Source organism: Amphiprion ocellaris, chromosome 6 (assembly GCF_022539595.1).
Source record: "Amphiprion ocellaris isolate individual 3 ecotype Okinawa chromosome 6, ASM2253959v1, whole genome shotgun sequence".
In the NCBI taxonomy this organism is placed as follows: domain Eukaryota; kingdom Metazoa; phylum Chordata; class Actinopteri; family Pomacentridae; genus Amphiprion; species Amphiprion ocellaris.
The window spans coordinates 39192079-39218827 of record NC_072771.1 but is presented as its reverse complement, the minus strand read 5'-3'; the positions used below and the strand labels follow the sequence as shown (position 1 = coordinate 39218827).

Below are 26749 nucleotides of genomic sequence, written 5' to 3'. Positions count from 1 at the left end.
ACGTGGCTCCACCTGACGCAGGCGTCACGATCACCAGTCAATCAGGATTGGCGTAATGAGATAAACGCTTCTGAGGCATACAGGGGGCGTATCCCATAGTTAGACATCGAAACGAATACTAGGAATGACAATATTTTTTGGTGCCCGTAAATGAGGACAGCAGGAGGGTTAAAATCACATCTTAGACATTTTAAAAGATTGTTCCTGAAGGAGCTGCTGTTAGTTTTTGCTTTGCAGGAGCTGAAGATGATCTGAAATAATCCAGTGCCGAACACCGTTAAGATCTGAAAAAAGTTTATTGTTGATCTAAGAAGCATTGTTTTTTCCACATCACGTTAATCAGCGTCGACAAGAAATGAGCTGTCTAGTTTTACTCAATCAGCAAAACGTGAAAACGGCAAATATGAAGCTGAACTTCAAAGCAGTCGGGCGTTCAGAAGTCTGAGACAACTTCACCCAAATATCTGCAGGTTTCTGATTGTTAGCCTTTTGCTAATGCCACAGCTAAAAAACTGTAGAAATAATACCCAGAATATTCAGCTTTGTAAACGTGAAAGAACAGCCTCATAACTTGTTAAATATTTGCCTTTTTTTCATACTTCGCCAGTAGAGAAAGTTAGCTTAGCTTAGCATTAAGACTGAAAACAGAAGGAGCTACGTTAGCGTACTTAATGTGCACCAATTAAAGCATAATACTGTAAAAATTGCTTGTTTTTTTGGTTTTGTGTAACAGTAGCTTTGTGAAAGTTCCATCCTTTGCATTGTTTTGGCACTTGGATTCTAGTTTTGATTTTAATTTTTAAGCTTTAAAGGTGGATTTTTTCACCTGTGGGGAGCACTAGGCTAAATTTCCCTTTGCTTTCAGTCTTTATGCTAAGCAAAGCTAATTGCCTGATATCCAAAAATATTAAATAAACTACTCCTTTGATAATTCTACATTCTGAACCCCAGCTGGATGAGACATTCATCAAATATTGGTATCGATATTGCGATAAGAGACTAGATATAGAAGCATATTTAAATATATAATCCAGTCTAGGATTTTTGGTTTTCATACATTGTGATGTAACCTAAATATTTGTCTTTTCCAGGTCTTAAATTCTGCACAATTTTCTGAACTCTCTGTGAGAAATAAACTTATTTAGGAAAATTTTTGATTCATTTTGTCAGTATTTCCCTGAACCTGAAGCCACTTTGTGCACAAATTGTTGGAGTGGATCATGAATCATATCCAAATACTGACAATAAATCCAGTTTTTCCTTCTTTTTCTCTCCATTTTTTAAAAGTGAGGTTAAAATAAACTTTGCATCAATAATCCACTTAGTGGACACTGTGGAAAGTCAGTTTTTCAACATGAGATGATTCACGCTGTTGATTAATATCCAGCCAGGTGACTTTTTCACGTATAGTGCAGGTTTTCACTTTAAAACCACCAATAAACACGATGTGAACCAGGAAAAGGCGATAAATTGCTTTCTTGGTGTTTAATCGTAAAAAAAACCTGCAAGACGCGGCTCTCAGCAGCACACAATTGGACACAAAGTAATTAAAACAACCCACAGAGTTCAAGACTCCAAGGATCTTTTGTGACGTTTGAAGTCAAAAAGTGCTTTTCTTTCTGCAGTTTTTACACGTGGACTCCTCCGGTTTGGGATCATGTCGGCATGGAGGCGTATTGCTGGAGCAGCTGGGAGTAGCAGGAGCTGCAGACCGCCTCTGGGAGGATGGAGGAGGGAAGAGGCAGCTCGTTGGACACACAACTCTCACAGAAAACACCGCTGCAGTTCTTACACTGTTTCTAGAGACACAAAGACACACAGCTGTGAAAGACGGAGGAGTCTTCAGCTGACAGGTGGATGAGTTCCTCAAGAAAAATCTGCTGTTTGTTTAACCCTACAGAGCCTAGCATAGAGCGGGCACTATGACCGCATATTCATTTTTGATTGGTGGTAGATTTGAAGCCAGATAAGATCGATCGATCATTCTTTTTGCATATAAAATCTGGGGAGTTACGCTAACATTACACTCATTCACCAGGTATCAGAGCGCTGTTGTGAAGCACGGAAATATGGGATCCCAGAATCAGTCATTTATAAGGGCTGACTGTGATCTCATAGTAGGGGGTGTTGAGAAACATGGAGGTATGAGATTCCAGAATCAGCCACAAGGGTGAGACTCTGGCAGAATAACAGCAAAATAAGGGAACATTGTGATATTATAACCTGTGATTTATGATCAAATTATGCCATAACCTGAAGAATGTGTTGAAGCTAACTCAAATACATATTTTTATAATCTTTGTTTAAGAAGTAACTAAGTCAGAACAGCAACTCACTGTGAAATGTGATGTTTTTGATTAATATGAGGAACTGATGCTTTATGAAATGGAAATGCTTTTAAGAGTTTTGATTACTATGAAACTGAGATGTTTTAGAGATTTAATTACTGTTAAACTAAGAGGTTTTTAACCTGGTAATAAGGTGAGAAGTCAAGAGCTAAGGTGAACTGGGGTCAAGTGTTCACGGTAAAGGTTATTAAGCTCGAAATAGACGTCAGGGATTTTTGTGAGTCTGACATCTGTTTCCTGACCGGAGGCCTGCTCTGAGCTGCAGATGGAACAAATACATCCTGTGGAATCCTAAGGCCAGTAACCTCCTAAATCAATCAAATTAATTAATTAACTGTCAGAGAATTACTGGACCAGCTCTCCATCTAACGGGTCCAGTTCCTGCAGGTCCCATCCCCCAGATGGGATCTGAGGAACGTTTTTAAGCTGGTTAATGAGAAAATTCGCCTAGCTTCTAACTGCCTCCATCCAGACGCCTATCCTGCTTCCTCTGATAACTAACTCAACTGAGTAGCCACTTTCGAATGGTCAAATTAATTACCAGTCACGTCTGTTAACGGCAGCTTTTCTCTTAAAGGATTCTGCACTTGGTAAGTTGCTAGGTTAAAGTTTAGAGGTTAGGAATAGAAAACCCCTGGGATAGGTTTAAAAAAGGCCACCCACGGCCCCAACGACTAGGTAACCTGACAGAACCTGTTTAGATGTAATGCACACAATAACCTGACTTTTTATAACCTGAGAAGATATATGTGGTTAATTCATCATCATGATAAAAATAAATAGAATTTCCAATCTATTAACTTTGCAGGATAAATGTTTTATTATAATTTCAGCAAGGGCGTAGCATAAGCTCCTAAATCACAACACTCAATCAAACATTAATATTCTTCCAATTGCGTAACCTGACTCATAACTGGAACTATGCTTTTATCTAAGAAGAGTAATAATCACCCAGACTATGTAATCTGGAGGGGGAGAGCAGACGGTGTGGCCACACCTGGCTGCTCACCTGAAGACCGACGAGCCACTGGGGCTCTGCTCCAGGGAGGAGGTGGAGGAGGTTCGGTCCAGATTTAGATCTGCTTGTATCCATTTTTGTTCTTTGGGCCAGTAAAAACTTTGTTAATCCATTCTGGTGTTAATCCTTTGGAAATAGTAGAGTTCAGTAATGTTCCTTCAGTCAGCCTTATTTTTAGATCACAGTCTTTTGTAATCCTCAAACAGTGCAGAAAGAGCACTCCTTCAGTCCATAATTCCAATAGAACAGTTATTCCTTTGCAGATCATGTTGAATCCCCCGTCCGAGTTACGTGGTAAAATCCCCTTTGCTCAGAGCATTTCTACCCTGGCTTGCAAGCAGTGACCACCTCGCAACGACTCCCAACTCGTGTCTCAATCCAGTGCAATTTATACAACAACTGAACCTTTTCCATATGCAAGAACTGCACACTTAATTAACATACGTGATGACAACATCCATCACCCTCCGTGCACTGCTTCCATCCACCGACCTCGTGGCCTCTGCATGCTCTGGAGGAACTAAAACCATCTATTCTGGACTGTTCCACCAGCTCCCCCCCAACTCATCCTAAGACCTCTCCATGTTTGAGGAACTGAAACCACCCATTTGGACTGTTTGGACCCTTCCACTCAGTCTCACTTCTCTATTAATTTGCTCCATCTGCAGCTCAGAGCAGGCCTCCAGTCAGGAAACAGATGTCAGACTCACAAAAATCCCTGACGTCTATTTCGAGCTTAATAACTTTTACCGTGAACACTTGACCCCAGTTCACCTTAGCTCTTGACTTCTCACCTCATTACTAAGTTAAAAACCTCTTAGTTTAACAGTAATTAAATCTCTATCTAAAACATCTCAGTTTCATAGTAATCAAAACTCTTAAAAGCATTTCCATTTCATAAAGCATCAGTTCCTCATATTAATCAAAATCACTTTTCACAGTGAGCTGCTGTTCTGACTTAGTTACTTCTTAAACAAAGATTATAAAAATAGGTATTTGTGTTAGCTTTAACACATTTATTAGGTTATAGCATGAATCAGTTATAAATCACAGGTTATAATATCACAATGTTCCCTTATTTAGCTGTTATTCTGCCAGTCTCACCCTTGTGGCTGATTCTGGGATCTCATACCTCCATGTTTCTCAACAGCGCGTTTTGGTTGCAGTGATGGGTTTGTAAAAATACACAATAAAGCGCACATAACAAAAATCTTTATTAACGAGACCACGGGATAGTGTGCAGCTTTTTTTTAATTTTTTTTATAAATTTGACGGATACAGCTATGCAATTTCTGTATTTTGAAATATGTTTTAAAAAAAACCCAAAAACAAATTTTTTTTAAGGTTTGCTGCACTTTTAAGCAATTTATTGTAGTAGTGAAGACATAAGTCAATATATATTAGTAAAACTTGGGATAAAAGGGTTATATTGATATAAAGCAAATAAAAATACTCCAAAAAAATTGCACTACAGTATGTAAAAAATGTAGGAATATGTCCTGGCAGACTTGCACAATGGTAGGTCTTAAAGGGTTAAGAAGAAATCAGGAAATTTTTCGAACAATTTCTGCACAACCATCTTTGATTTGCCGGATATTTACATAGCATGGAATATGGATATTTATAAAGATATTTGTAAATTCTTAGCTTGATATATCAAGTATTTTAAAAGGTTGAAAAACACCAAAATTCAGTTTTAATGTGGTGGTTTTAAGGGGTGACATGGAGAACAATGCTGAGTGAAGCTAAAGCTGCTTGAATACGATTACCTCCACCAAGAAGGTTGTGTTTTAATTACGATTTCTTCATCTGTTTGTCAGTAAGATTAGACAAAAGCTACCAATAAGATTTACATGCAATTTGGAGAAGACGTGGAGCATGGCTGAATGGAAGAATCTATTTAATTTTGGTGCTTTTTATTCGCAGTCAGTCCCAAAATATTGACATCAAAGGTGATTTTGTTAGTATTACCTTGAATATGATGCAAATTTGTGTACTAAAGTGTGACGGTGTATGGATGATCTGAGTAAAATCATGAATCACTACACACAAATCTGCAAAAGAGCAAAGCTGAGGTGGATATTAAATCCTTTTTGATCTTTAAAACATCAAAATTAGACATTTTCTAAACGTGTGCATGAAAGAGATGATTAAAGTTGTGTGTTTATAGCCAGTCAGGTGCCTTTTTCTTGTTTTTTCGTGTAAAAATCACACATAAACACATTGTTAACCAATAAAAGGAGAAAAATGGTAAAAACTTGCATCCACGTGGCTCTTAATGGCACCCATTTGGACTTTTTGTAACTAAAATTATCCTGCAGAGCTCAGGATTTGAAGGATATTTTTCCAGATCTGTTTTGGGTTGTGAAACCACAAATCATATAAGTGTTTTACTGTTTATCTTAAAATTCTTAGTTTCCACCTGTATTGGTAATTATTGGTTGAAACAGACTAATTTTTTTGTTTGGAGATTAAATGTCACTGATTTATTGAGTCTTACCTCCTCAGCTGTTGCCATTTTGTCTTGTGAACTGTCTTTGGCATCTTGTGAGAACAACTACTTGACTTTTTTCCTTCCTAAATTTGACTTTGTCCTTCTATTAATAAAGGTGGCGCCTGAACTGATTCGGATGTGGAGATCGCAGAAAAATTGGACTTAAATGAAAAGAAAGGACAAAAAAATAAGCTGATTTCATTATCAATTCCATGAAGAGATGCTATAATTGACTGTTTTTATAGAATAAAAATGACATACAGGAGGCTAAAACAGCAGCAGGTAATGTCGTGTTTTGAGCCACTTTCATGAATATTCCAGTAAATTTATGACTCAAATCCTGATCGCTATTTAAAACAACCTAAATGTTGGTGAGAAATGTGAAAGTAGTTTGTACCTTTGTCTTCAGGAGGGAGTCGTCCTGTTCACACATCGTACACAACGATGGCTCACTGATCTCCAGGAACGACTCGTCCTGAAAGAATAGTAATCTGGCATGAATTCAATAAATCACTGGATAATCGGTTGTGAATTAACTTGTTAATGACATTTTAATGAACCAGAGCAGCAGAAAGATACAGAAGGTCAAACCTCACCTGCTCATCCTCATGATGTGACAGAGACCTTTAAAGTAGAAGTGAGATGAGGCATAAAGAAGTCGACATTTTAACAAAACAAAAGGAACTTCTATAACACTGTTGACTCTAAACCAGGGATGTCAAACTCATTTTAGTTCAGGATCTGAAGTGGATCGGACCAGTAAAATCACAGCATAATAACCTACAAATAACATCAATTCCAAATATTTCCTTTGTTTTAGTGCAGAAATGTTCACATTTAAGGAATTATCTTTTTACAAAACATTATGAACAACCTGAAATTTCTTAAGAAAAGTAAGTTCAATTTCAAACAACAAGATAAAATATTACAAAACTGAGCCGCAAAACAACAAAAATGAGAAACAAAATGATAAAAAAATTAGACAAACGACAAAAAACAAAACAAAAAGACAAAAATTAGACAAAAAAGTTACAAAGCGACAAAACAATGGAGAAATGACAAAAATGAGACCAAAAAATGACAAAAGCAAGAAACTACAAAAAATAGACAAAAAACACAAGCGAGACAAAAGGAAACACAAAACAACCAACGACACACGAAACAATGAATTAACAACAAAAACAAGACAAAATATTACAAAAATGAGAAACAAAATGACAAAAATGAGATAAATGACATAAAACAAGAGAAAAAATTTGACAAAAGTTACAAAGTGACAAATGACAAAAACAAGATAAAGAATGACAAAAGCAAGAAACAAAATGCCAAAAGTCAGACAAAAAACAACAAAAATAAGCCAAAACATTACAAAAATGAGACATAAAATGACAAAAGAACAATGATCAATCTAGTATTTTACTTGAAGATCAAATCAACTTGTCATGGTCTAGAAATTATTTTAAAACTTATAGTTATCAAATTTACAATCTGCAGATAATGTCTTCTCTGGAATTTTTACACTTTACAAAGTCGTCCTATGGGCCGGACTGGACCCTCTAGAGGGCCGGTTTTAGCCCGCGTGTCACATGTTGGACACCTGATCTAAACTTACAAGCTGGAGCTCAGACTGGTTTTGTCCTCTTGTCCACTCTGGAACTGGTCATTCTCCCTTTTCACTGGTGAGGGTTCTGGGAGCTGCTGTTGGGTTAAACACACATATTGACATTACAGCTGCAGCTTAATGTTTTTATTGTAGCAGAAATGTGACCCCAGACGTACCTTCGGTATGTTCTCTGGGGCTCTCTTCTCCCTCCGAGCAGCACTGGTCTGTCTGGATGCAGCTCTAGCGTGATGCTCAGTCCTTCGTTCTCGCTCTTTTCTCAGCTCCTGCTCCAGACTCGACCTGAAACAACAGATCAAACCAAAACAAAGTAGGTTTGCACTTTGAATTAGGCAGTAATAAAGCTCTGGTTTGTTGGATAAAATTTAAAAAAACACCTGGTCCTTCAGTATCTTCAGGTATCAGCTGACCTCATTCTTTGGGAACATAACGTTGGTGAACCTGACCAACCCCAGATCATAACTCTAACCCCCACAGGCTGGTAGGCACTAGACATGATGAGGGCATCACTTCATCTGCCTCTCTTCTTACCCTGATGCCCCCATCACTTAAGAACAGGGTAAATCTGGACTCATCAGACCTCATGACCTTCTTCCATTGATCAAGAATCCAACCTTTATGCTCCACAGCAAACTGAAGCCTTTTTTCCTGATCATCCTCACTGATCAGTGGTTTTCTTAGAGCTACAGCTGTTTAGTCATGATCCGTTGAGTTTCCTTCATGTGGAAATGCTCTTAGTTTCACTATTAAACAGCCGCGAGTTCTACTGTTGGTTTCCTACGATCATCTCAGAGTTTGTTCCTGGAAGATGATGGTTTTCCATGATCCTTTGGGTTTTAATGATGCGTTGGATCTCACTGACCACGGCGAGATGTTGGGGACAGTTTGGTATCGGCAGGGTAGGAGATGGATGTTTGATTGGAACTTGGTAAGTCTGTTTGATTTGTTCACCAGGAGCTGTGAGCTGGTCAGGATATAAAAGGAGGGGTTTGGTGTCAGTATTTTCAGCGTGAATTGGCTCAGAGATCTGTTGTTTTTGTTGCTGCGTAGAACCAGCAGAACTTAAGACTGATCTGATCCAGTCTGGACTGAACCTGATTGGAGTTTTGTTGGTTCCACGTACCTGTTCTGGACAATACCTTGTGGTCTTTTTGCAAATTGACCAGTTTTACTGCTGCTGGGGGTTTTTGGAGATGCAGTAGTTGGCGGAATCAAAACATACAGGCAGAGATGATACCTCGGCTTGGGAACTTCGTGGGGATTCTTTGGATCTTTTGCAGAACCTTTGCTTGAAGAACCAGATGGAACGCCACTCTGGTCATATTTAGCATAATCGTGACAGTTCTGATCTGAGCCTATAGTGCCTGAACCGAGTCCAATGTTGAGAACAGGAGTCTCCAGGTTGAACTGGAAGCCTCTGGCTTTGGGCGATGGAGGAACTTCTTGTGACAGTTTGGTGGCAGAACAGGACTGTGGCTGATATGGACTCAGGGTTTGACGGTACAGATGTGGCTGATGTTGTCCAGGGATCCTCATGAAACCTAACAGAACCATAGAGTATATGACAACAACTCTACTGTAATTCTCTCTGATCTTACCTGTGTTTCCTGAGCTGCCCCACCTCCACCTGCAGACTCTCGATCTTGTCTCCAAACTCCTGCTTGAAGAGCCGGTTGGCCTCCACAGCCAGATCTCTCTGCTTCTCAGCCTGTTTGCATCTGGTTCGGGGTGAGTGGGTTAAAACAAAACTCATGGTAAAATAAAAACTTGATGGTCGGGAAGAGAAAATTAAAACAACACAAATGTGACAAAGCGGAGTCTGAACCCAACGAGGACAACGGGCGAGACTTTAGCCAAAGAAGATGCAGCAAAAGGCTGTTGTTTATTGTTTTATTAGCCTAATGATTACTACAGTTTACACCAATGTTATGTTCACATACAGTTCAAAATTAATTTTGCCCTTTTCTTCTTACTTTATCTTGCTCCTTGGCCGGCCTCTGACACTCAGAAAATAACAACAAAGCTCTTGGATATCGGCCCCTATGCATTGGACTGTTTAATTCTCTTCAGTCTCCGGAAAAAGCCGAACTCCTTGGAACAATATTACAGCAGAGTCGCTAAATCTCAAATATCCATGATGTGTTTGTTGGCACATCAGTCCACACCATGCCATGTACTCACCTAATGTTTGACAGAAAGCATTAATGGGGTCGTTTTAAGAAATGAAACTCAAAGTATAAACCCGGTGTGGCGAACACATCATCAGAGAACACAAAGGTTATGGGCTGCTAGGAGGATCGACTCGGTACACACTAAAAGCTGATGCTGGAGACCCACTGCAGGAGGTCATGGGAAGATGTTTCTTTATTTTTTATTTTCAACAACAAAGGAGCTTCGTACAGAAAAGATAACATCCTAGTTTGGTTATTTCTATATTAGGCAGGTTGTATTGAGACGTATGAAAGCGGGGAGCTACTGCTGCAGCTGGAGCAGCTTCCCTGCTGCTGAGTTCAGGTTTCTGGCCTGCTTCACCACATGTTTGTCACTGGATGGGAGGTTTTAACAAAGGCACATGAGCAAATGATGAAAAAATAATGATAATGGAAGTGGAGAGAGAGAAAAATAACATAGATAAGTGTTTCTGTGAATAAGAACTATCTCTGTAGTCAAAATTAGGGATGTCCCGATGAAATTGTGTTTGTTTCTCCCCAATCCCATCAAAGTCTTTTATATTTACTCGGCAAAGGAACGCGTTGGAGTTATGTGACGATCGGTGTAGGTTTGTCTGTCCATCTGTCTGTCTGTTAGCAATATTATTCAAAAACAGATTTGGATGAAATTTCCAGGGAAGATCAGAAATGACACAAGGACCAAGTGATTAGATATTAACAGTGATGCAGCTTATAGTCTGGATCCACGGATTAGTTAAAGATTTCTGTATCATTGCCAGATAGCAGCACGGCATCACTGTAACCATGACAACCAGTGAACACTACATCAGCTGCCTGCTGACGATCACATGATTGTGATGCTACTACAAATCCACCGCTGAGGACTTATCAGGACTTATCCGTCAGAAATGATCCAAGGAACAACTGATTAAATTGTGTGGGTGTTTCTGAGTCCCATCAATTCCAGCCGCCCGCTACATATTTAGGTCACGTGATTCGGTATCCATACATAACGTACACATGCAGAACACACACCTGTGCTCAGCGCAAGGTCATTTTTTTTCTTTTAAAGTTTTTTTTTTTTTTGCCTTTTATGGCTTTATTGATAAGTGCAGTAAAGACAGACAGGAAAGGGGGGAGAAGAGTGGAGGGGAAGACATGCAGCAAAGGGCCACGAGCGGGAATCGAACTCAGGCTACTGCGTCGAGGACCAGCCTCTGTACATGGGTCGTCCGCTTAACCCACTGAGCTATACAGGTGCCCGACAAGGTCATTTTTTATAAAAGATTTCTTCCGTCTGAAATGATACAGTGAGTGAGCAGCCTTGGTGGCGTACTGAGCTCTCTTAGTGCTTTTCTTGTTTAATATCTGCTGACACCATTCTCCTTTGAAAAACACACTTCAAGTATAGTCAATTAGCTGTAGTACCGGGTTATGCCACCAGGCTTACTGTTTAATACTGTAGCGGTCAGAGGAGGTGGGCGGTTCCATGGTGGCAAGCAGAGACTTTTGTGGGTATTTAGCTAGTAAATGGGCACCATGACAAAGACGTCTGTGAAGCTTAATGACCTCCGATTGCTGTTGCTGTATATATATATATATATATATATATATATATATACACACACACACACACTATCAAGAGGGAATAAATTAACACATTAATTCTTATTCTCAGTGGCAATTTTAACCCTTGGGGGTCCTGGGGGGACAATTTGACTGAGGTCCGTTTTTTACTAATTCTGATTTTACCTTTGTATTTCATCTTAAAAACTGTTGCTCTTGCTTTGCTTGGTGTCTTTTTTCAGCACAACCTCACCTGTGTGATTCTACAATTATTTATACATTTCTGATATAATGTATGAACTTCTGATATAATGTATGAACACACTTGATTTAAAATTGCAGAAAAATACAAAGTCCGAGTAGAAAAAAAGCTAGATTTTTTACTGTGGACACCATAAACATGTGTAACCAACCCTTTTCAGAACTTAGAATGCAAATATGAATTGTTTATATCATTAAATAATGTGCAAATTTAGCAGTCAACACAGTTATATACCACTATTTGCACTAAAATGCAGGAAAATTTTAGGCGCTTTTGCACAGCTATTTACAAAATTATCAGGAGTCACAATAAAATTTTGCATAATTGAATTTGTGCCACTCCTAAAAAGTTTTTCTGTCCACCACAGTCTCTACAATGGCAAAAACAATAGAACGGGTTTTAGGACCACGGGGAGAATGTGGAGTTCTGGTGTTCTCAATTGCTGGAATATGTTCATTATTATTATTATTATTTTACATCTGAAGCAAAGTCTTCATTTTCTTTGCATCTTGTGTCTCCTGTGTTTGGCAGAGAGAGTGATCTGTGGCCAAAGCCAGTGAAGGACGTACTGCTCTGTGATGGAGAGAGGAGAGTCAGCTGTCAGCTGCAGTCAGAGGCAGGGATGAGAATGACAAATGGAAAAAAACTCTGAAAATGTCTGCCGAAGGGTTTTACGCTTTGAAGCGTAAATCGGGTCCTGAGACTTAAGAGCTGCTATTGTGGCCCTTACTGCACGTCATGGCTTGGCAAGCAATATTAGCACATCACCAATAAAAAAAAGTGCTGAATTTATATGGTCATTGAATCAATTATTGATTTAAATCGTTGCACATATTAAATATATTATTAACAATTACAACAAATTAGGGCTAGGACTTCAACGCATTAATTCCGATGAATTAATTACAGAACAAATAACGCGTTAAAAAAACAACGCATTAAATCGCACCATTCCTCAGCTCCCTCATTTCTGGCACACCAGTAACACTGATGAACACTCCAGCCCAGTAGGTGGCACTAATGAACCTGAAGTCTGTTTGCCAGCCATGAAGAACATACACAGGAAGCACTATCAGCGCAGAAGAAAGTTTGGTGAACAGTGAAGGAAGACGAGACGCACTGAGCTCGTTGGGTGGAAAGCTTTCTTTTAAAAATTTTCATGATGGCAGCTTGGATAAAAAAAAGTGTGGTTGTGTGCAAATTGTACAACAAAGAGTTTTCTGATCACCTCAATGTAAAACATGTTGCTGTTAGCACCAGAGCTAACGTTAGCTACGACAGTCCTGGTACCAGCCAGCAGTGTAGCCATCCAATAATACAGTGGTTCCCAACCTGTTTGGCTTGGAGCCCCCCCATAAGCTGCACCCCAGCCCCAGCGCAGCACCCCCACCAGCACCAAAACCACCCCATAAGTACACTACAAAACATAACAGGGAAGTTATTGAATTATATTACTAATAGAAAATTCCCTAAAATTATTTTAAAAAAATAATATTTTGTATCAAACCAAGAGTTGTACTATGACGAGGAGGAGAGAGTTTATGGCTGCAGTAAATTTGTTGACACTACAATGCATAAGAGTTAAGTTATTGATTTTTTTTTTTTTTTTTAACTAACAAAATCCTGAAAATTATGATTTTTTTTTTATATCAAACCAAGAGTTGTAGTATGACCAGCAGGAGATGATTGATGACTGCAGTAAATTTGTTGAATATTTGTGTCTCCGCTGTTTGCAGCGGTTTTGCATTTTGCAGACGGTCCCTGTTCACTCGTCGCACAACCGGCTGCTCATAGACACCAATGTTATTCCTGCAGCTTGAAAGACAGCTACTTTTGATTAAACTGGGCTTGTAGCATATTGTCTACCTGACAACGATGGAAAAGAGGCATCGTTTATGTTTAGACAACGTATATTTAATGAGTTATTGATGCCGGAAGTCCGAATCTGTGAATATCTTTCCGACTTTACCGAACTGTGTTTTGTTTCCTGACGTCGTCGTAATTCGCTGGCTTCATGCTGTCATTTACGAGCATTTCACTACAAATAACATAATTCTGTCTCGTCTTTTAATAAAACCAAATTTACGGTAACTCTCGAGGTATAGCCGGAGTTTTTAGATACTGATGAATCTTCACCCGTTTTGCGTTTTTCAGACATCGTTCCCGTCAGTAATTTTCTAACTGTAACACAAACTAATGAATCTGGATGAACTAAAAGCCAACCTTAAGAAAGCGTGGAGAGAAGTTGAAAGGTCAAGGAGGTGTGGCCATCGAAGCAGCAAAGGATTTTTGAAGAAAGACCAAATAAAAGTGTTTTAAAAATGTTTTATAAGTAGACTTGTGATGACACAGTGAGTCTGTTACTCTGATTTTATCCAGAATGTAAATATCTGTTTTTTATAACATCACAGCCTCAGAGCAGACAAAACTTGGCCCCCCTCAGATCTCTGGCGTCCCCCTGTGGGGGTACGGACCCCAGGTTGGGAACTACTGCCATAATAGACCATTTTTCAAGACACTGGAAGTGCTTGAGTTTTCAAAAAGTCTTAAAATGTTGAATATAATCGCTATAATTGGACTTTAAGTTTGAAGTGATCTGCGAATGTAGCAGACAGATGAAAAATGCAGATAAATACGTTGCTATTTGACTAAATGTGATTAATCGCGATTAATTCATTACAAAGCCTCTAATTAATTTGATTAATTTTTAAAATGGCGTCTCACCACTACAACACACGTTTGCCTGCAGATATACACAAAGGATCGGGTTTGGGTTCTTGCAGACATTGCTAAGTTAAAAATTGCCTTGACTGAGGTTGGGACATCCCTAATAAAAACATATCATGCTGTACTAAAGTGTCCTCACCTGGTCTCTAGCTGTTTTATGGTCCCTGACATCTGGTTTATTTTCTCCTCCAGGCGCACGATGGCTTCACTCTTCTGCTTAGAGCTGGCATCTGCACTCTGAGGGACCAAATCAAGGTTAGTTGGAGGCAACTGGAGGCGATAACTCAGCGCACATGTGTGAAAAACTCTATTAGAGGCTTTTAGGGTTACCACGGCAACTTCAGGCTTTTCTTTCCCTCACAAGGATACACATGAATGTCACAGGTTTGTCCTTGTTCCATTTATCCCCCCACTGACTGCAAGAAATTTCAAAGCAGTGTTACTGTTCCACAGGTCTTTGTACAGCGATATAATCCTACACCAGAGGCCGATTAAAGCACTAAAGCCTTGTTCTTGTTGGCCTTCTAAGATTTGCACTAAAGCCTACTTACCAGTTTAATTAATGATTTTAAATGAGTTCTTTTCTTGCTCCAAAGGCTGTTAAACTCTGACAGGGTTGTAACTGAGCTGAACACTAAAACTGTCATCATAAGAACAGGCTACATCTAAGATGCACATTTTATACAATACTTAATTATAGATCTATTTGTGTCTGATGATGGGGTAGTGACACCAATGAGACAATTAACTTGCATGTTCACAGAGTGTAGATTGTTTGTCAGCTTTCCCTCCTGACTTTGGGTTTTTAATCTGTATTATATCTTTACAAATTATTGTTCTAGTGGGAAATATGTCCATATATGGTCATCTGGAGCCACTTTAACCTGAGTAAACTTGCACACAGCTGTTCAGAAACTCTGACTTGACTTACTGAGTTGATAAGCAGCTTAGCCTGACTGTGGTTTGTCGATAACAAAAAGATATTCATGGTATGTTAAAAATGCTTCGTAGTTCAGGCTCCAGGAGGTACAGGAGTGTTTGTGGTACCTCCTCCTACCTCATATGTTTTGAATTGCATCCTGTTTAGGTCACTTTAGGACAAAAAATATTTTAAAAAATGAAAAGTTTCGAGTCTTTTCATTAAGTTTTGCTTTTGTCAAATGAGGTTCAATCCTCAAAATTCAAATCAGCTGTAGTTACTGTGTGAAGTTTTCAGGCTGTTACTTCACCAAGAAACGTGGCGGAGTTATGTGATGATTGGCGTACGTTTTTCCGTCTGTCTGTCTGTTAGCAACATTACTCAAAAACAGACCAATGGATTTGGATGAAATTTTCAGGGAAGATCAGAAATGGCACAAGAACTTTGACATGGATGGCTCAAAGTAGAGAAGCCATCTCTGACCAGGGGGGTGGTCTGCGACATCATCTTTCGCCGATTTACAATCAGGTCCTTTCAAAACTCCCCAAAAGAACTACTCAGCAGAATGACTCAGGTGAGGTGGCTCATGCTAACGACCACCATTAGCATATGAGGGCTCGGTGAAACTCGCATTTCAATGACCCCCTTTGTCACTCCCTGGCTCCCAACGACCATCGTTGAGGAGCCAGGTGGGCCTTGGCAATGGTCGTCGGAATGTGAATAACACTGACCACACCTCACAGAGGTTATAAGCCGAGGCAACATCAACCACCACCAAAACTGAAGAAGCCTCTTGGATGAGAGGTGAAACATCTTCAAGGAACCTTCTTAAAGTCCAGTTGGATTGATTTAAACAACTTTGGGTATGTCAGATTGTCTAAATGGGTTGGAGTTTTAAAGAATTAATTTCGGAATAAATATTGTCAATTAAAATGTTAGAACGTTCTAAAAGCTGAAAAAAATGCAACTTTTTAGCAATTGCCGCTGACTCCCGCAATTTTATCGCAAAAAGTACGCTTAAAACATTGCAACTTACGTCACAATTTTTTAGAAAAGCTGCAGTGAATTCAGCCATTTTTGGCTGCAACAATATCAAAAAACGTCCGCAAAATCGTGGAAGGACTGAATTACATATATTGTAAACCCCTTAAAATTAAACCTGTCAGTAAAACTTTCCCTACAAATATGAAGACTGATGTGAATTTGAACATTCATGCATCCTCTTCTTGCCTCAGTATTCTCACATAAATCAGTCTCTGCTGCTTACAGTAGTTATGTGTCATTCATAAACTGGTCAGCATCTCTACCTGTGACTTGTGGCTGAGCTGTTGGTTGATGGCACGAAGGTCTTCCAGCTGCTGTCTGAGCTCCACCAAGGCGTCCTGCTTCTCACAGATGTCTTTCTCCAGCATCTTTATGGACAGCTCCATCTCCTGCTTCATCCCGATCTGCACCTCCAGCTCCTTCTCCACGTCCTGCACAGAGGCCAGTTGGAACTTTAGACTCACATTTACTTTGTCATCAGAAAAATATCGGTCTTGGTTGGTTGCAACTGCAGGAATTCACACTGATGTGAACACCAGAACTTCTGTTACATTCACATCTAGAGTCCACAGTGCTGCTGCATTTTAGGAGCCTTTAAAGAAACTTTTGGAAATACTGCTGCCCCCATTATAGTCTGAAAACTCTGATGTTGCATTTTATGGACTTACAGAATCAGAGAATTTTGGAAAGGATGAAGCCACATGTCCTTTCTAATTGGTCAGAATTGTCACTATCCCTCCCTGAATAATCACACCCCTCTAACATGACAATTTTCTAGAAACAAACAGAAATCAGCCTCAACTACACTGATTAATTCAACAGAGACAACAAAGTAGGCTACAGGTGTTGCTAACTTGTTGCTGATGTGCAATTAAAGACATCTCTGCTTGTACTTTTTGTTATTGCTGTTTTTCCTCTGTAGTACTTTCAAAAACTATTAAACTAAAATGTTTACACTGGCACTCACATGTCCAGTGTGTGTAAATGGTCATGTAAACAACATCCTCAACATCTCTGAATGATTCTCAGCTCGTTGCTGTGCTTTTATTGAGATCAGTGTGTTGCTGGAAAAAGAAGAAAATTCATTCAAAAAAGTGAAAATTTTGCTGCCAAAATTCAGGAAACAGCTACTGAAAATAGATTTTTCTGACATTTTCTCAGTGAACTTAAGGTTTCTGAGGCTGTAAATTCACCCCAAACCTGTGCACATAGACAACAGGAGCGTGCATGAGCAGAAAACCAACTGAATCCAGTGATCAGGATTTACAACTATGAGACATTTTATAAGCTATTTCAGGCACATATTTATAGATTATTCCTGAAATGGAGCTAAAAAGACATTAGCGTGGATGTAGCCTCAACTACACTATGAGCAGCAAAAAATGTGAAAAAGATTTAAAGAAAGTATAGTTAATGTAAATCATAATGGAAAAAACATCTAAAATTGCATTATTTCTTTTTTTTTCTCCCAAAAATAAACTTAAATATATCATGTACTCTACCGTTCAAAAGTTTGGGTTCACTCAGAAATGTCCTTATTTTTAAAAGAAAAGCATTTTTTTAATGAAGATAATATTAAATGAATGATAAATCCAGTGCAGACATTGTTAACGTGGTAAATGACTATTGTAGCTGGAAACAGCTGATTTTTAATGGAATATCTCCATAGGGGTACAGAGGAACATTTCCAGCAACCATCATTCCTGTGTTCTAATTAGAAATCGACCGATATGGGTTTTTCAGGACCGATACAGATTATTAGTAGTTAGAGGAGGCCAATAACCGATATTTGGAGGCGATATTCATTTGCAGTAAAAGTGTAAAAATTGGCGTAGAAAAATTTGAATAATGCAAACACTGAACTTTGTTTAAATGCCTAAAGCATGTTTATTTAATCAAACAAATTGAAAATAATAGCTCCAGAAGTGCATGGATTTCCTAGACTGAGAAGCATCTCTTATAAAGTTGAATAAAAGCTTAAATAAAGAGCTCCCTGAAATTTTTCCACAGTAAATAAAGTAAAATTTAAATATAACTATAATGACTTATCTTTGTTTTAACCCTTAGGAATCTGGGAGGACAATTTGACTGAGGTCCATTTTTGACTAATACTGATTTTACCTTTATATTTCATCTTAAAAACTGCTGATCTTGCTTTGCTTGGTGTCTTTTTTTCAGCACAACCTCACCTGTGTGACTGAAAAAATACAAAGTCCAAGTAGGAAAAAGTTACATTTTTTACTGTGGACTACCATAAACGTGTGTAAAGAATCCTTTTCAGAACTTAGAATGCAAATATAAATTGTTTCTGTCATAAAATAATGTGCAAATTTAGCAGTCAACACAGTTATATACCACTATTTGCACTAAAATGCGGGAAAGTTTTAGGCGCTTTTGCACAACTATTTACAAAATCATCAGGAGTCACAATAAAATTTTACATAAAAAAATAAAAACTATCCAAAAAACTATTTCTGTCCACCACAGTCTCTACAATGGCAAAAACAACAGAAACGGGGTTTAGGACCATGGGGAGAATGTTGAGTCCTATGGTGTTCTCCATTGCTGGAATATGTTTATTATTATTATTATTATTATTATTATTATTATTTTACATCTGAAGCAAAGTCTTCATTTCCTGTGCATCCTGTGTCTTCTCTGTGTCTGGCAGACAGAGTGATCTGTGTCCAAAGCCAGTGAAGGACGTGCTGCTGTCTGAGTGGAGCTGAGAGCTGCTCTCCCATAGAGTTACAACTGTCCCCTGACTAAAGACAATGATAGAAAGTTCCAGATCCGCACTTTGGCCGTCTGTCCTCTGTGTATTTCTGCAATATTCCACTGTCTTCCTAGTAACACAGAGACGCTCTGACTGAGAGTGTCTGTGCAGCTGCTCCCAGTCAGTGTCTCTGTCCCCCAGCTGCTCCCATTCAGAGTGTCTCTGTCCCCCAGCTGCTCCCATTCAGACCATTCAGAGTGTCTCTGTCCCCCAGCTGCTCCCATTCAGTGTCTCTGTCCCCCAGCTGCTCCCAGTCAGAGTGTCTCTGTCCCCCAGCTGCTCCCATTCAGAGTGTCTCTGTCCCCCAGCTGCTCCCATTCAGAGTGTCTCTGTCCCCCAGCTGCTCCCAGTCAGAGTGTCTCTGTCCCCCAGCTGCTCCCAGTCAGAGTGTCTCTGTCCCCCAGCTGCTCCCATTCAGTGTCTCTGTCCCCCAGCTGCTCCCATTCAGAGTGTCTCTGTCCGTCCCCCAGCCGCTGCAAGTGTTGAGCGTCTTTGTCCCAGGTGCTCCCAGCGGGGAGTCTCAGAGCTTGTGTCGGCTACAGAAGGCTTCACTGAACCTCCCGTTTAAGCTTGTTTTAAGCTTGTTTTATGCTTACCGCGTCCGCGAGGTCCGTGCGGCTCCATGCGGAAAAATTACGTCATTTTCACACCCACGGCCCTTCCAGCGGCCTTTCCGTGCGGAAAATTTCCGCTCCGCGCACCTCCACATTTTTCTAACCAACGCGGACGGAGCTGCACAGAAAAACATGGTGGAGGGCCAGGACCTACTCGTAGCTGAAGTCTAGAAATACATGAACTTATACGACTCATCACACAGAGATCACCGTGGTAACCGGGTTATGAAGTGTTCATGGTGTGAAATAAAACTAACTGCTGAAATGCTTTTATTCGGTAAAATGTCGTGTTGTAAGTGGTGTAAACCATGGCAAACGTCTTCTTCTCTAGTTTAGTACCAGAGTAGACCAGGTAGACGTGTGTTTGAGCTACACTGCCCCCTGCAGTTTGGAAGCAGACTTCTTCTTCCCTAGTTTATTACTAGAGTAGACCAGGTAGACGTGTGTTAGGGATACACTGCCCCCTGCAGTTTGGGAGCAGACACGCACGGAGTATAAACGCACACACGTTCTCTTGCACGGATTTCCGTGCGGCTGATTTCCGTGCGGCTCGTTCGTGCGGAAAGTATATTCCAGCCTTTAGCCGTCTAAAGTTCGCTCAAAAGTTTGCTCAAAAGTACAGCATTTATTATTGATCATAACTCTGGTTTTACTTGGCCGATCAACACGATTCAAAAACTGGTAGAAAGTTCAAAATCTGCACTTTTGAAACAAGTTTAAAGGGAGACTCGTCGACGCTTCATCTTCCTGTTTCATTCGATTACGCAGAGGGTTAAGTAATTCACAGACATGTTGGGAGGTAATAGGAGTTAGCAGAGCTGCCGCTAATGTTTACTCCGCTCTTTGGTTATTCTGCTGCTCACTGAAACGTTAGTAGTAGTTGTGAGATGTAGAGCACTGGGATGTTTATTAAAATTTCGGAAGAGTTTTCTGTGTTTACCTTCAACACGTGTTTTTTCTCTGGAGCTTCTCACACGAGAAAATTTTCCCTCTCTGCTGTGTGTGTGTGTGTGTGAGAGGACAGCTTCAGCTTCTTAACCAATCAGAGGGCTGGTTGGATCATGGGGGAGACAGAAGCCAGGAGAGAGAGGGGCGCGGCTGCATCCGAGCTGAAATAACCCAGTTTTAAATTAATTATTAGATTTTAAAAAAAGGCCGATGCCGATATACGCCAAAATTTCCAAATATCGGTGCCAATAATCGGCCCGACTGATAATCGGTCGATCACTAGTTCTAATGCTACATTGTGTTAGCTAATGGTGTTGAAAGGCTCATTGATGATTAGAAAACCCTTGTGCAGTTACGTTAGCACATGGATAAAAGTGGGAGTTTTCATGGAGAACATGGAATTGTTTAGGTGACCCCAAACTTTTGAACTGTAGTGTACAAATCTCAACAATAAAACACCACAGATGTGTTAGCTGCATGCATAGTATCCAAAACAGACTTTCTCTGTGATTAAAAACACACTACATTGGCATCTACTTTATAACTATATCTATAAATCCTCCTCATTATTAAAGCAGAGTCACATGAAGATGAAACACACCAATCGAAGCACAGTTTCCTCTTTGAGCTGCTTGCGTGTTTCACCCAGAGCCTGTCCGTCTGCTGCCGAGTCGCTTCTTAATGCCTGAAACAAAAAGAAAACAGGAATGTTTGCTTTAACCCTTTAAGACCTACCATTGTTCAAGTATGCCAGGACACATTCCTACATTTTTTACATACTGTAGTGCTATTTTTATTTGCTTTACGTCGATATAACCCTTATATCCTAAGTTTTACTAATATGTATTGACTTGTCTTAACTACTACAATAAATTGCTTAAAAGTGCAATAAACTTTTTTCACAAATATTTCAAAATACAGAAATTGCATAGCCGTATCCCTCAAATTTGTAAAAAAAACGAAAAAAAGCTGCAAAAAGATTTTTGTTATGTGCGCTTTATTGTGTATTTTTACAAACCCATCACTGCAACCAAATCACGCTCTGATACCTGGTGAATGAGTGAAATGTTAGCATAACTCCCCAGATTTTATATGCAAAAAGAAAGCTGCAAGCAGCGTTGGACGGGTCCTTGCGTCCTTGCTGGTCGGCGAATCTGCGCACGTCCACCAGGCGGCGCTGCGACCGAGAGTGCATGTCGGCCTACGGATGCGATGAGGGCCGGACTCTGATCACACGTGTAAAATTTCAGGCAGATTGGAGCATGTTCAGGCTACTTCTAGAGCTTTTCCTGTCCATCCACCAGGTGGCGCTGCAACCGAGAGTGTATATTGGCCTATGGATGTGATCAGGGTCGGACTCTGATCACACATACAAAATTTCAGGCAGATTGGACCATGTACAGGCTAGTTATAGAACATTTCCTTGAATCCAACAGGTGGCGCTATGACTGTGGCTGTATTTCAGCATGTGAATGTCATGAGGGCAGGACTCTGATCATACATGTAAACTTTGAGGCAGATTGGAGCATGTTTAGGGCAGTTACACAGCAGTTGATGTTTCATGGCGAAGCATCAAAATTCAGGAGGCCGCCATGGCCACGCCCTCAGACTTTTGCGGAGCATTTTGATAACTTTTGATCAACCATGCCTGGAGTACATCCTGGCCAAATTTCAGCTCTCTCTGTGTTACCCTGTTTGAGTTTATAGCTTTTGAAAATGTACAAAAATGACCCAAAATCGTCAAAACATATGACATATAATTCAAAATGGCTGACTTCCTGTTGGGTTTTGGGCATGGGTGTCAATTACATTTTTGTGTGTCTTGACGAGTTACATATGCCTACCAAGTTTCATAATTCTAGGTGACACGTACTGGCCGTAGTAACTGTTTGAAATTTTCCAGGTGGCGCTATCGAGCCATTTTGCAACAGTCATGGACAATTTGTCTAAAATATCAAATATTTCAGCAGTCCTGATGTGTGTGGCAATTTTGGCGAGCATATGAGCGTTCCTAACCTGTGAAAAAGTACATTGTTTATTACGGAAATGATGCGTTGCCACGGCAACAGAATTTTATGAATCGTCAAAATCTTCACACTGTAGCATCGTCCAGGGGGAAACACTGAGCTGACCAATTTTCAGAATGATATGACAAAGATTCTGGCAATGGTAGGTGCAAATGTAATGACAATTTCTTCCTTTTGCCAATAGGTGGCGCTAAGAGTATTTCTAAATTTATGAATGTGGATGTGTTCAGAACCTGACTGGTGTCCATCACATCAAGTTTGGTCCGGATTGGATCATTTCCAGCTGAGATATTAATAATTCAATTTTCAAGGCGAGAAATCGAAATTCGCCGCGCCGCCACAGACACGCCCCTTGACGACGAGTCACCATTTTCTCTGGGGATCATCATCAATGTGTTCAGGCTTATGTCACCACATTTGAAGTGATTCTGGTCAACGTGCTAAGAATAGTACATGAAAATGTAAAAAATGTCTATTTCTTTCTACCACAAGGTGGCGCTATGACTGTCAATGTACATAACCACATGGATGTCGTCAGGGCTGGACACTGATCACACATGTAAAATTTCAGGCAGATTGGAGCATGTACAGCAGACTTAGACACCACTTCCTGTTTCATGGCAAAGGATCCGTTTTTTTGGGAGTCGCCATGGCCATGCCCTTTGACTTTTGCACAGCATTTCGATAACTTTTCATCAGGAGGCAGTGTTGCATATACTGGCCAAATTTGACGTCTCTCGGACTTACCCCCGCTGAGTTATTAATCTCATCAAATTTCACAGCTAATTCAAGATGGCCGACTTCGTGTTGGGTTTACAGTATGGTCGTGATTGACTTTTTTGGGTTTCCTGATGTGCTGAATGTGCCTACACAACTTTGTAGCTGTAGATGAAACACTTTGCCAGTTCGCCTAATGACCAAATTTTCAATTTTCCAGGGGGCACTATGGAGCCATTTTCCCACACACATGCGCAACTCCCATAAAATATCAAATTTTTCGCCAGTCCTGATGAGCATGCCAAGTTTCACGCATTTTGGGGTATGATAAGGCCGCCAAAAAGGCAATTCAAAAGACGGGAGAAAAAATAAAAATAATAATTAAAGCTGCAAGCAGCGTTGGACGGGTCCTCGCATCCTTGCTGGTCGGCGAATCCGCGCACGTCCACCAGGCGGCGCTGCGACCGAGAGTGCATGTCGGCCTACGGATGCGATGAGGGCCGGACTCTGATCACACGTGTAAAATTTCAGGCAGATTGGAGCATGTTCAGGCTACTTATAGAGCTTTTCCTGTCCATCCACCAGGTGGCGCTGCAACCGAGAGTGTATATTGGCCTATGGATGTGATGAGGGTCGGACTCTGATCACACATGTAACCTTTCAGGCAGATCGGACCATCTACAGGCTAGTTATAGAGCTTTTCTTGTCCATCCACCAGGTGGCGCTGTCACCAAGAGTGTATATTGGCCTATGGATGTGATGAGGGTCGGACTCTGATCACACACATAAAATTTCAGGCAGATCGGACCATGTACAGGCCAGTTATACAGCATTTCCTTCCATCCAACAGGTGGCGCTATGACTGTGGCTGTATTTCAGCATGTGAATGTCATCAGGGCTGGACTCTGATCATACATGTAAAGTTAGAGGCAGATTGGAGCATGTTTAGGGCAGTTACACAGCAGTTGATGTTTCATGGCGAAGCATCAAAATTCAGGAGGCCGCCATGGCCACGCCCTCAGACTTTTGCGGAGCATTTTCATAACTTTTGATCACCCATGCCTGGTTTACATCCTGGCCGAATTTTAGCTCTCTCGGTGTTACCCTGTTTGAGTTCATAGCTTTTGAAAATGTCTAAAAATGACCCAAAATCGTCAAAACATAGGACATATAATTCAAAATGGCCGACTTCCTGTTGGGTTTTGGCCATGGGTGTCAATTACATTTTTGTGCGTCTTGATGAGTTACATATGCCTACCAAGTTTCAGAACTGTAGGTCACACATACGGCCCGCAGTAAATGTTTGAAATTTTCCAGGTGGCACTATGGAGCCATTTTGCAAAAATCATGTGCAATTAATCTAAAATATCAAATATTTCAGGGGTCCTGATGTGTGTGGCAATTTTGGCGAGCATATGAGTGTTCCTAACCTGTCAAAAAGTACTTTGTTTATTACGGCAACATTGCGTTGCCATGGTAACAGCGTGTTATGAATCGTCGAAATCTTCACACTGTGGCATCGTCAACGTGTAACCACTCACCTGACCAATTTTCTGAATGATATGACAAAGTTTCTGGCAATGGCACGTGCAAATGTAATGACAACTTCTTCCTGTTGCCAATAGGTGGCGCTATGAGTATTTCTAAATTTATGAGTGTGGATGTGTTCAGACCCGGACTGGTGTCCATCACATCAAGTTTGGTCCAGATTGGATCATTTCCAGCTGAGATATGAATAATTCAATTTTCATGGCGAGAAATCGAAATTCGCCACGCCGCCACAGACACGCCCCTTGACGACGAGTCGCCATTTTCTCTGGGAATCATCATCAATGTGTTCACGCTTATATCACCACATTTGAGGTGAATCTGATCAACGTGCTAAGAATAGTACATCAAAGTGTAAAAAATGTCAATTTCCTGCTACCACAAGATGGCGCTATGACTGTGAATGTATATATCCACATGGATGTCATCAGGGCTGGACCCTGATCACACATGTAAAATTTCAGGCAGATTGGAGCATGTACAGCTGAGTTAGACACCACTTCCTGTTTCATGGCGAAGGATCAATATTTTTGGGAGTCACCATGGCCACGCCCTTTGACTTTTGCAGAGCATTTTGATAACTTTTCATGAGGAGGCAGTGTTGCATATGCTGGGCAAATTTGATGTCTGTCAGACTTACCCCCGCTGAGTTATTAATCTTATCAAAATTCACAGCTAATTCAAGATGGCCGACTTCCTGTTGGGTTTAGGGTGTGGCCGTGATTGACTTTTCTGTGTTTCCTGATGTGCTGAATATGCATCCAAAATTTTGTAGCTGTGGATGAAACGTCGTGAAAGTTGGCCTAATGACCAAATTTTCAATTTTCCAGGGGGCGCTATAGAGCCATTTTCCCACACACATGCGCAACTCCCATAAAATATCAAATTTTTCGCAGGTCCTGATGAGCATGCCAAGTTTCACGCGTTTTGGGGTATGATAAGGCCGCCAAAAATGCATTTTCCACGTCCGTAGAAAAAAGCGGAATAATAATAATTAAAGCTGCAAGCAGCGTTGGACGGGTCCTCGCATCCTTGCTGGTCGGCGAATCCGCACACATCCACCAGGCCGCGCTGCGACCGAGAGTGCATGTCGGCCTACGGATGCGATGAGGGCCAGACTCTGATCACACGTGTAAAATTTCAGGCAGATTGGAGCATGTTCAGGCTACTTCTAGAGCTTTTCCTGTCCATCCACCAGGTGGCGCTGCGACCGAGAGTGTATATTGGCCTATGGATGTGATCAGGGTCGGACTCTGATCACACATACAAAATTTCAGGCAGATCAGACCATGTACAGGCCAGTTATAGAGAATTCCCTTCCATCCAACAGGTGGCGCTATGACTGTGGCTGTATTTCAGCATGGGAATGTCATCAGGGCAGGACTCTGATCATACTTGTAAAGTTTGAGGCAGATTGGAGCATGTACAGGCCAGTTATACAGCATTTCCTTCCATCCAACAGGTGGCGCTATGACTGTGGCTGTATTTCAGCATGTGAATGTCATCAGGGCTGGACTCTGATCATACATGTAAAGTTTGAGACAGATTGGATCATGTTTAGGGCAGTTACCCAGCAGTTGATGTTTCATGGCGAAGCATCAAAATTCAGGAGGCCGCCATGGCCACGCCCTCAGACTTTTGCGGAGTATTTTGATAACTTTTGATCACCCATGCCTGCTGTACATCCTGGCCGAATTTCAGCTTTCTCGGGGTTAGCCTGTTTGACTTTATAGCTTTTGAAAATGTACAAAAATGACCAAAAATCGTCAAAAAGTATGACATATAATTCAAAATGGCCGACTTCCTGTTGGGTTTTGGCCATGGGTGTCCATTACATTTTTTTGCGTCTTGATGAGTTACATATGCCTACCAAGTTTCAGAACTGTAGGTCACACACACGGCCCGTAGTAAATGTTTGAAATTTTCCAGGTGGCGCTATCGAGCTACTT

The 26749-nt window shown here is 40.6% G+C and overlaps 1 protein-coding gene across 7 annotated transcripts in view; it reads right to left on the bottom strand.

The window, feature by feature from the left end:
• Positions 1 to 277: 277 nt before the first annotated feature.
• rufy3 (RUN and FYVE domain containing 3) overlaps positions 278 to 26749 on the bottom strand; it is a 56147-nt gene continuing 29675 nt past the window's right edge. For 2 of the 7 annotated variants that reach the window (XM_055011493.1, XM_055011495.1), the window contains exons 10-18: positions 21110 to 21193; positions 16434 to 16601; positions 14347 to 14444; positions 9080 to 9199; positions 7640 to 7763; positions 7473 to 7558; positions 6457 to 6484; positions 6258 to 6335; positions 278 to 1799 (exon numbers count right to left, since the gene is read on the bottom strand). In XM_055011493.1, the coding sequence (XP_054867468.1) occupies positions 1656 to 1799; positions 6258 to 6335; positions 6457 to 6484; positions 7473 to 7558; positions 7640 to 7763; positions 9080 to 9199; positions 14347 to 14444; positions 16434 to 16601; positions 21110 to 21193 (930 nt within the window). In that variant the 3' untranslated portion in view covers positions 278 to 1655. Of the gene's footprint in view, positions 1800 to 6257; positions 6336 to 6456; positions 6485 to 7472; positions 7559 to 7639; positions 7764 to 9079; positions 9200 to 9357; positions 10027 to 14346; positions 14445 to 16433; positions 16602 to 21109; positions 21194 to 26749 lie in introns of those variants that run through there. The other 5 variants (XM_055011498.1, XM_055011499.1, XM_055011494.1 and 2 more) reach the window with 4 other exon arrangements.